Source organism: Pomacea canaliculata, linkage group LG9, assembly GCF_003073045.1.
Source record: "Pomacea canaliculata isolate SZHN2017 linkage group LG9, ASM307304v1, whole genome shotgun sequence".
NCBI lineage: Eukaryota > Metazoa > Mollusca > Gastropoda > Architaenioglossa > Ampullariidae > Pomacea > Pomacea canaliculata.
Window position 1 is genome coordinate 11,152,667 of NC_037598.1, and position 10,143 is coordinate 11,162,809.

At 36.5% G+C, this 10,143-nt stretch overlaps 1 protein-coding gene across 9 annotated transcripts in view; it reads right to left on the reverse strand.

Annotated features, from left to right (window-relative positions):
- The window catches only part of LOC112572862 (serine/threonine-protein kinase WNK1-like), a 34,084-nt gene extending 25,152 nt beyond the window's left edge, over nt 1-8,932 (reverse strand). For 6 of the 9 annotated variants that reach the window (XM_025252795.1, XM_025252793.1, XM_025252792.1 and 3 more), the window contains exons 1-6: nt 7,369-8,932; nt 2,967-3,142; nt 2,136-2,356; nt 1,434-1,591; nt 890-978; nt 315-540 (exon numbers count right to left, since the gene is read on the reverse strand). In XM_025252795.1, the coding sequence (XP_025108580.1) occupies nt 315-540; nt 890-978; nt 1,434-1,591; nt 2,136-2,356; nt 2,967-3,142; nt 7,369-8,211 (1,713 nt within the window). In that variant the 5' untranslated portion in view covers nt 8,212-8,932. Of the gene's footprint in view, nt 1-314; nt 541-889; nt 979-1,433; nt 1,639-2,135; nt 2,357-2,966; nt 3,143-7,368 lie in introns of those variants that run through there. The other 3 variants (XM_025252794.1, XM_025252796.1, XM_025252797.1) reach the window with 2 other exon arrangements.
- Between the last annotated feature and the right edge of the window lie 1,211 nt (nt 8,933-10,143).

The following is a 10,143-nucleotide window of genomic DNA, read 5'->3' on the forward strand; positions in this document are numbered from 1 at the left end:
CATGTGAAGTTACCATAGAAGGCATGGCAAATATTTTTCAAAACATGACTGCTTTATACCTTATTACTTCTTTGCTATTGATGAAATAAGATGGTTCCATAAGACATAAATAAAACTTTTTCAAATTAAATGCAACACTTTTGTTGCATTAGATACTTTCTTGTCCTTTTCACCAGTATCGTTTGTTGGAATTTTAATTTATAACTTCAAAGATACTTATATGGATATTAAAAAAACCAAAATCATTTTTCTGAGCACCAAAGGGAAAGCTAGTTGAAGACATTTTAAAACCTGATTATAAGGCATCAGCTTACCAGTTCCTGAACTATCTCTTCTGGCTGGTCTGTCTGAAGGTCAAAATCAAACTGAATGGCCTCATTTTCTTTGTATCTGTCTTTTCGCTTCTTAGCATCCACCACTCTTAGCCTTAACTGAATTGTGTCCTGCTCCTCAACATCCTCCTCACGACTCACAAGGTCCACTCTGACTCCAGTATCTTCCAGGAAGAAGTCATGCTGGAGTAGGTCCTTCACAGTGTACCTAAAAGAAAATTTTTAGTTCTTGGTTTCAACCAACTAGATTCCCACAAACTATTTGTTGAAAATGTGGAAAAAAAAAAAAAAAAAACCGGCAAAATAGCAAGCTAAGCACCACAAAAAACCACTTAAAAAATTGCTTCACAGGTCTATGCATATCAAATATTTCCTCCCCTTTAGAACTGCTCAATAATTGCAAACTGCTATGCAGCTGATCTATTAAAAGGAAGCAAGTCTCCAATATGTAAACAACTAAGAATGGAATATGCAAATAAAAGCCAGTTATTAATTATGTAACAAGTTTGTACTGAGCATCTTACAACTGTCATCAAGATTCAGTATGCGGAACCTACCTGTCTTCTTTCTTGGTCTGAATGCATCCTTCAATTATATCACGGATTTCGGGAACTTCTACTTTAGCAAAAGCTTCAGGACGAATCCCCTGTGAAAAATATTTAGTCAAAAAGAGATGGCTATGAACCTTAATATGCCTATAAACATGACATAAAATAACATACAGAATGGAAAGCCCATTGATTATTCCTATATAACCTGTAGCTTGTGAAAACTATAAACATTTCAGGTTACTATACCATAAACACAACCAGCAAGTACTTTTTTAAAATTCTAGAATTATCCAAGAGAAATATCCTGATACAGCAAGTGTTTTCGTAACCAACTTTTTTCATTGGTCTTTTTTTCCCCTTCATCTTAAAATAATGCAACCAAACAATGACTAAACTATAATTCTAGACCAAAACCACAATCAGAAATTAATAAAAGCTGCTGAACATAGGTATGGTAATAAGCAACCAATTCAGCCACAACCCCATTTCAAAAAGAACTCTATAATGTCGACTAGAAAAAAAAAAATCCCTAACAGACTTTTTATCTTACCATAGTGACTTTCCTATATATCTGGGCAGCATTGGTGCACTCCTTATATGGGTACTCTGAAGATGCCATCTCAAGCATGCACATTCCAAATGCGTATACGTCTACAGCTTCATCATAGTGTTCTTCATACATCTCTGGTGCCATGAACTCTGGCGTACCTACAGAACACAAAGGACGCTTTGTAGCTCTGCTCCGCCGCTTCGTTCTAAAATGGAAAGGAAGGTCGGGGGTAGGGAGGGTTAGTATATGGTGTTCTCCAACAGCAATGACCTAAATCATTACAAATCACATTTTTTAAAGTTTATTAAACATCTTACCTTACTTTACCTTACCTCAAGTTGATGATCAATATTGTCAAAATTCACGACTCTGTTATTTGAGGGGGGGGAAAGAAGAAACAGAAAAAGAAATAAATGATCAAATATGAAAGCATAGTACATGGTTTGCATGCTTTTAAAAAAAAAAAGTCTGCATTTTTGATCTGCAAAGTCAAATCATCCCATGTTTTCAGGGTAGATATTAGTCAGGAGCTCTGTTATACTCACTTTCGCCAAGATTACCTGGTTGCTGAAATTTATCAAGAACACATATTTCATCACAAATATCATAAACATGAGAGACTGAAGTTTCATGAACTTGCTGTTTGCTAACAATTTTAAATCAGCTTCACATGTAAAAATAAAAGCCAAAAAGCACCCATACCTATAACACTCTTGGCAAAAGATTTGTTCTTAAGCGTGGCCAAGCCCAGGTCACCAATTTTAACTGAGCCTGTAGTGCCTGTGATGAAGATGTTGTCACATTTTAAGTCTCTATGAATTACAGGTGGTGTGCGAGTGTGCAGGAAATACAATCCTTTCAATATCTGTCGACACCAGTTTTTGAGTACTTTGAGGTTAATCTTCTTGAATCTTTTCAGGTATCTGCAACCAGACAGTATAAAAAAATAAATATTTATCACATCTTTTAGTTGTTGACATTACACAACTTTAAAAAGTACTAATCATGCATGTACATGAATAATCTTAAAAGATCCTGTACTAGCCTGAGGGGGCCTGGTATCTGTATCTGCTGTTGTTGGCAATGTGTATGTGAGAGAGAACTATTTCAACATGTACATTTATATTATCTCTTTTATATCATAGATATTATTGCTAGTACAAGCACTATCTTGAATCGCCACTGGGGATCAATAAAGTTGCATTATATAGTAAAAGAATCTCAATGCATACACCATGATTTTTTTTTCTTTTTTCTAGTACTTATGCCTTAGGGAACACTACTTACAAATGTTGGGCTAGACAGGTGCATGTGAATAACTGACTAAAGTATTAAAATATCTCCCAGAAGTGAGCCCAAAGAAATCAACAATTTGATGAACAGTAAAAATACATCCTTCAGAAGTGTGTAGCATTTCAATGGTTAAATAATGGCTGAGTCAAACATTGTGAAACTTTTTTTTTTGGATAAGAAATAGAAAATAAACTAAATCTTCTGAGTGAGAAAACTAAACTTTAAAAAATATATACAAACGTCTTTAGAGTTCCTGATGTCATCAACTCTGTTACTAGGATGATGACTTTCCTGTTGCGATGGTTTTGTTCTTCCCAGTAGTCATAAAATCGCACAATGTTGGGATGCTGTAATTCCTTCAACATTTCGGCTTCTTCTTTAAATCTCTGTCGTTCATTTTTATTCCATTTCTTGTCCTGCAAAGCAATATGAGCCTTCAATAAATTGTTGATGCTGATGGTAATCTTGCCAAGAGTCAACAGCGATAAATCAAAAAGCCATGAGGAATGCAACATTAAATGTTTATCACTCATCAAATAATGAACAGTTTTCAGCAGCAAGTTTCCCAATAGCCTGTAACTGGAAAAGAAAATCAGGCATCAGAGAGGCTTAAAGGCAGAACTTGTGGGCGGTTTCTTAAATTCTCTTGGCGAGGGAAGGTAAAAGTACACGCAGTGCTGACTTTCAGTTTTCCCTAACTGCTACCCCGACCATGAGGCAGGGTGGAGATCACAGGCAGTGCCTACTACCCAAGCAATAAAACATCTTTCTCAGCAAAGTACTTGCTGTTGGATTTTAGAAAGATGAGGTAGAACGGTTTGCAACTGAACATACTGTCAGAGTTAGGACCAACAATTGAATGAGAAAAGTATGAACAGCAGAAATAACACAAACATAAAAACAACTGAATTTTAAAACTTTTATTTTTATTGCTTTCCTTTTTCTTTCTTTATATCTCTATATCTTTCTTTACTTATAATCGGGGATAACAATATTCAACGTTTTCAGTCTATTCCCCTGGTGGCTGACATTAAGTACATAAACGCTTTGGTGCTATGTTCATACTTTTACAAATGGATAACACAGTGCCCATTCACCATCTACAAAAGTGGCCCCACGATAGATGTTTGTGTGTTGGCGAGTATGACAAGGTGAAGGAGATTGTAGATCACGTTCATGCACATTCAGTCTTGTGCACATCTTTGCTTGAAGTGAAGATGTCAAAGATGATCATCTTTGGCTGTCCTCAGGGACATAATATCGTCTTGAACTAGTTGTCTCCGCTAGGAGACAGTTATTCTGTAAATGAAAGAATGTACCTTGCATACATTACATCAGGGATTATCCCCATTCAGCACTAAAAATTTGCCAAATATACAGATTTGGGACATGTAAATGATACATTTCTGAGAAAATGGCTTCCACCGATCTGCAGTTGTTGACTTCTTGAAGTGTCAGTCATAGTTTTACTTTAAGCAGAATAGTCTCCTCTGACCGATGGGATTATTGTGATGACAGATGCAAGGCACACGTTGAAAAAATCCAGATCGCTTTGATGATGTTACTTTGGGAGTACCCACCCACAAGGTTCTAAAATTTTTACATCACCAAAGAGGATGAAGTGTGCACCCAGTGGCACGAGGCAGTGGGGTGCAAGAGGATGCATAAAAGTATGAATGGATCAGAAGCCATCATTCAAGAGATGTTCATGACCATAAAGTGGCAGGGCTTCTGCTTACGCAAAAAAACGGTACGCATTAAAAGTTCGGAGGACCCCTTCAATTTTCGTCAATGGGGTCCCAGGGGAACCCTTCAAATTTGGGCAAAGAACAGATACAAAATTGGGTAAGTGTAATGTCTGACATCGTAGCCCAATCTATTGTTGTTGTCTGCTACAAGGTGAGAGTTACTTCCCTTGCAATGAGTTTTTTTCCCCCATCACCGGGAAGAGTTCCATTAACCTATTTCCAAGATGTGGTTGACAGCGTGGTTAAAATCATCATCTCAGAGACGGAAAGAAAGTGAACACCCCAAGTGCAGTGAGCATAAGCTCATCACAGATGTTTGCACACTCTTCATGGCACAGAAATCTCGCCGTTTCTGACTATATGACATTACACAAAACTGAAGTCCTAGCCCTTTTGACCACAGATGTAATCACAGACTATCAGCCGTTTCTCCATAGCCTTCTCCCCACCCAGCTTTGCTCTCACCAGGGTTCATCCTTCTCTCCTTTATATTATATTTCTGTTGGTTTGTTTATGAAGAATACATTCAGTCTCAACAATGACAGTATGTTCAGATAGAAACTGTTTTCCTCACCTCTCATACCCTATACCCTGCATATTGTTCATGTAGTAATTGGTGATGACTGGACACTAGTTGTCAGCACTGCATGTACTTCTACCTTCCCTTGCATTGGCAAAAGGAAAGGTTGAAACCATTTTCTTCCTTCGGCTAGAAGAAGTTCCCTCTTTAATGTCTGCCTAGTAATTGTTACAGATGGAAATCACCATCTTCATTGACACTTTACTAACCAGTCTAGCTGTACAGTAATAGAAGTCTGTCATTGCAAAAAAAGTAACTAATGAATTTTAAATGGACAATCAAAGTGGTTTGAATCCCCTTCTAATTCTCTCTCTGCTGTTAACTAGTATTTTTAAGCTGCACATAAAAAGAACTTTTATTATTTGAGAGGTTCCACTACCTAAAAAAGTATGTGTAGAGAAAGGATATTTTGATTAATCTTTAAATGACAGCTCATCTGTCAGCTAGCTGCAAGTATCTTAAACATTAACAAGTAAAAAAATCTAAAATTGTAAACCACTTTTGACTTATCTAAAAGTTTTTGATGATTTATAGAGCCTCTGAACCATGACGAACAATATTTTAAGTAGTAAACTGAGTTACTATAACAAATATTCAAAGGTAGGGGCACAGCTGATCATCTTTAGATAGCGCTAGGGACAATAACAGAAAACTGGAAAGGATGTCAAAAATCAGTGAAACCTTATAGGCTGGCAAAACTATCAAAGATATTAACAAATTTAGTATTTCACAGACCCTTAGTCCTAATGGGGACTGATCTATATACTGTAATTAGTATAATAATTACCCAGCTTTTTATGTGCCTATGTGTACGTGTATAAATAATGCTCTGTCTGCAGTGATAAAAACTGCTTTCATCAGAAAAGGATGCATATGTGGATGGTTAAAAAAAAACCCAAGCAAAACAAATAAAGCAATTTCCCCCTTTAGACATGATCTACCAAATATGATATAGCCATATGTAAAATATCTATGGTACCTTTTTGCAATATATCTTTGTACTTTTCTCAGAAAGTAGCACAAATTTTTCCCCCCTCAACATACTGCCATGAAGGGATATTGTACTCTGTAGCTCCTACGACTTTGTATCCTACCCTCAGTACTGATATAGGAAAACTCACTTTTACCAACTGTGAATAGAAACTGCATGGGCATAATTAAGTATGTAAAGGGACTAAGCATACAAAATATACCTCCAGAATGAAGCAGGTCCTTATGATCAGCAGGCTACCTAAATATGACTGCCGTTTCAAAAATGTGAAATATGCTGAAAACACTCTTATCCTGCTAGGAATTATGTGCCATTCAGCTGCCCGAGTCTTGTTTTATTCACCCACTGAATTTCAAAAATCCATTCAACTTAACTATAAAATTAATCCCAAGATTTCAGCATATACTTCTACATTTGACTTCTAATTCCTAATTTTGAAATTCTGTAACATAAGCTATTAGTGAAAATTTGCTGAACTCTACTGCCCACATCAAATCACACAAGATCCATCCATTCATGCACTAAAAATAGTGCAGTTATAAAGTAAAAACATCTAAATTATATATTCACTAGCATCGTTATTAGCCATCTTTTGTCTAAATAGCTTTCAAATTGATATAAAATGAAATAAGCAAGCTTGCACCATGGTAATCTGTGCTTAACATTTAGAAATCAGTCTTTACTATCTTTTTCAACTTCTTTCACCAGCCTGAGGGGACAACCTCTCAACTCAGGCTGAATGTATGTTTTCTAAAAATCAAGTTTCACTCTATGACTCACTGTGATAGTTATAAAAGGCTGTAAATTTAAGTGATGTCACTCTATATAAACCTTTAAAAATTGTAAAGGTTTGTCCAATCAAATATAATGCACAGTTATATACAACTGCATTTTCTTCCCTTTAACAAAGCCTACAACTTACTTATAAGTCAATATTATGCATTGCAAATTTATGTGACTATAGAAATTTGAAACTACCCACCAAGTTTTATCAATTATATTCACTCCTATAAATGCTTAAAAGACATGATTCTAATAATCTTCATGACAAAGATTATCATCTCTGAATGGTATGTGTGCACTTTGCTATTTAAATCTTGTTTCTTAAGCCTAATTTTGTCAACAGTTGCCAAAGGACTAAAATGTTCTGATGGACTGCTCTACAGAATTTGGGTACAAACATGTCTTCAATCTGATTTGTACAAACAATAGTATATTTCATTTTTGGGGGTATTTTTTCCAAGATTTTTTTGTACTTAAGAATCTATGACCACCCTGCCTAAAAAAACAAAAACCTCTGAAACGGAAGTTTATATTACATACCTGCAATTCACACCAGGCCACTGCAACACCAGTTTCAGTGTCAAGTCCCTTGTATACGGTCTTGAAAGATCCTCGGCCAATCTCAACATCAAATTTAAGAAAACGATTGTTTGGTGAAGTTGCTACAGCCTTTTCTTCTACCTCATTCACTTTCTGTTCCTGTTGTATATCTTTAATTTCCCCTTCAAGCTGAAGTTTAATTCCTGTGTCTGAAAGCACACTGTCAATGGTTTCACTTTTTCCTTCAGCAGCACTGCCAAAATATCTTCCTATCAGAAATGGTGTTTCTTTCTTTTTGGATCCCCCAGCCTGAAAATCATCAGGCTCAAATTCTTTCAGGTGAAAATCTCTAGCTGAATCTATCCTACTTGCATCACTTTGCTTAGCATCCAATGACATTTTACTAGTCCTTGCTTTACTATCTTCTTGAACATAGTGCGACTTTTCACCTGTGGAAGAGCTTTCTTTATCAGATATAGACACTGGTAACGGCAACTTCGTTACGTGAAATCTTGATCCTGACCGTTTAGTGCTCACAGAGGCTTCATTCACAACATCTGTATTTGCTTTATTAGTAACATCGTCAGAGACACATCTTCTCTCCTTGGGAGCAACGGATAATTTGTTTCGTAAAGTCGCCGGCCCGAGTTGCCCAACCTTTACATGTTCTTTCGTTTCTCCGCTCGTTTTCTCAACCCCCTGACGTTCAATTTTCTTGATTGCAAATCTTTGTCCCATTTCTCCAGACGTTCTTCTCATTCTGGTTCTTTTCGTTTTTGCCGGCTCGCCGATGGTATCGGAGACTTCTCCATTGAAAGCCTTCTCGACATGAGCTTTGCTCATTTTGAATGATGCGAACAAATCTGATTGAAAATGAACACTAAACTTTAAAACACGCTATATACGAAGTTCACTCCGAGTGAAACGTGCTACCTCTAATATTCAGGCACACCATTTATGTACAAGCATATGCAATTATGAATAAATTATTTATTTAGCAGCATCTATTTTCTGAGCTGCTTCAGTTCCCGGTAAGCAGTTCTCTAAACTATGCACTCGCGAAATTTGCGCCTTGCTTTGCGACCGACTTCTCTTGAACAAGGCCACATGTCTTGCACCAATAGCGAACTTGTAAGTTGAATGCTGAACGACTCTCCACGAGAGAAAGTCTGATTTCTTCCTTCAGAAACATAACAGTCCAAACTACGCACAATAAAAAGGGATGGATTGTTCATGCGAAGTACATCCATGTTCAAACTCAATATTTCCGGGCTTAATTCAGAGTTGTGCCTCAATTAACATGATGATGATTCGAGCTGTTGTTCGGTGATGGACGTAAAAGCGGCACCGCGAAAAAGGGTCTCAAATAATGAGCAACTATATTTTTATTCAAAGACCCATTCACTGAAATATATGACACTTATACTCCCTGTATGTATCAAAACTTCTTCGGAATTTCATTCACAGTCGTCAGCACTAAAGAAGACACAGCGTGAATCATGATGACTGCTGAACACAAACCACAGTATGGCGGTCTTCTCCAACAGGACAGTTTGAAAATAGTTCCAGGGCTATGCAAAATTTCAACTCATCCTTATTCTAATAAGAAACGTGCTTTAAAAGTTCAACTAAATAAATTACTAGGTTATTTTTCAAAAAGTTGAGTTATGAGTTTATTTTTAGGTGTTATAATTTCGTTAAAATAAGTGCTAACATTAAGAACATTTTTTTGTGTCGGCACATGTGCATACAGGTTATTCGTCGGATATCCGCCATTTACTAGGACAACGTGACCGGTTCGGCGAACGTTGACTCGGTTTCAAAGGGGAAACGGGTTGTCCAAAACCAAACATTTAACGTCTTCCGTTTATGTAATTATAGTCGTTTCCGTTCTCTTCGTTGGTTTTTTTTTCAAAAAAAAAACAAAAAACTTTAATGTTACATTATACAGGTTCGAATCATAAAGCTATTGTTGTACATTCGCACCGGATGATACATTCAACGCATGGTCATTTACTTATATACATGTACATAAGTTGTTTTGGCCCTATTCTCCTCGAGGAGTAGCAAAGAAACTAAACATACATACGCAACACGGGCCAAGCAAGATAAATAAGTGATGAATACATTTGAGCATAGGTTGATCTTTATGCATTCCAGTTATTCCGTATAGTTTTAATCACTATTGGCAAATTCTGATGATTGCACAAGCGACAGGTGTTTTTATTTTTTTTTTTTGTAGGCAGCGCACTTTTTAAAGGGACAGTTTTTGCCGTCTTTTGGTGAACATGCTTATTACAATAGATGCACACAGATTTGATTGGATTGAAGAACAATGCTTTCAGTGTTATGGCGGTGCTGTACATTTTTTTAATGGATAAGATCTTCAAAATACATCCAACCGCTCAGCAGTATTCCCCTCTATGTTTTCAGTATCAGATTATGACCTCAATTTAAGTCACGGACAAGGATTGGGCTGTAACAGTGAGGCGATTAAAAAAAAAAGCAACATTAATCAAAATTATCTTAAAGAAGCGGCCAGTTGCAAATTAGTGCCATTAGATTACAGTATGTTACACTGCGTGAATTCAGTCTTCTTTGTTGATTTGGTCTTAAGTGATACCAGGGAGCATAACATCCCTTTTCCACAACATAAACTCTTTTCGTCATTTGTCAAGAATTATATTTCAAAATCACAACTGTCATTCAAAAGGTATTGAATCTGCTATCATAACAGCTTTTCTCTAATAATGGATATTATCTTACTTCTCTGAC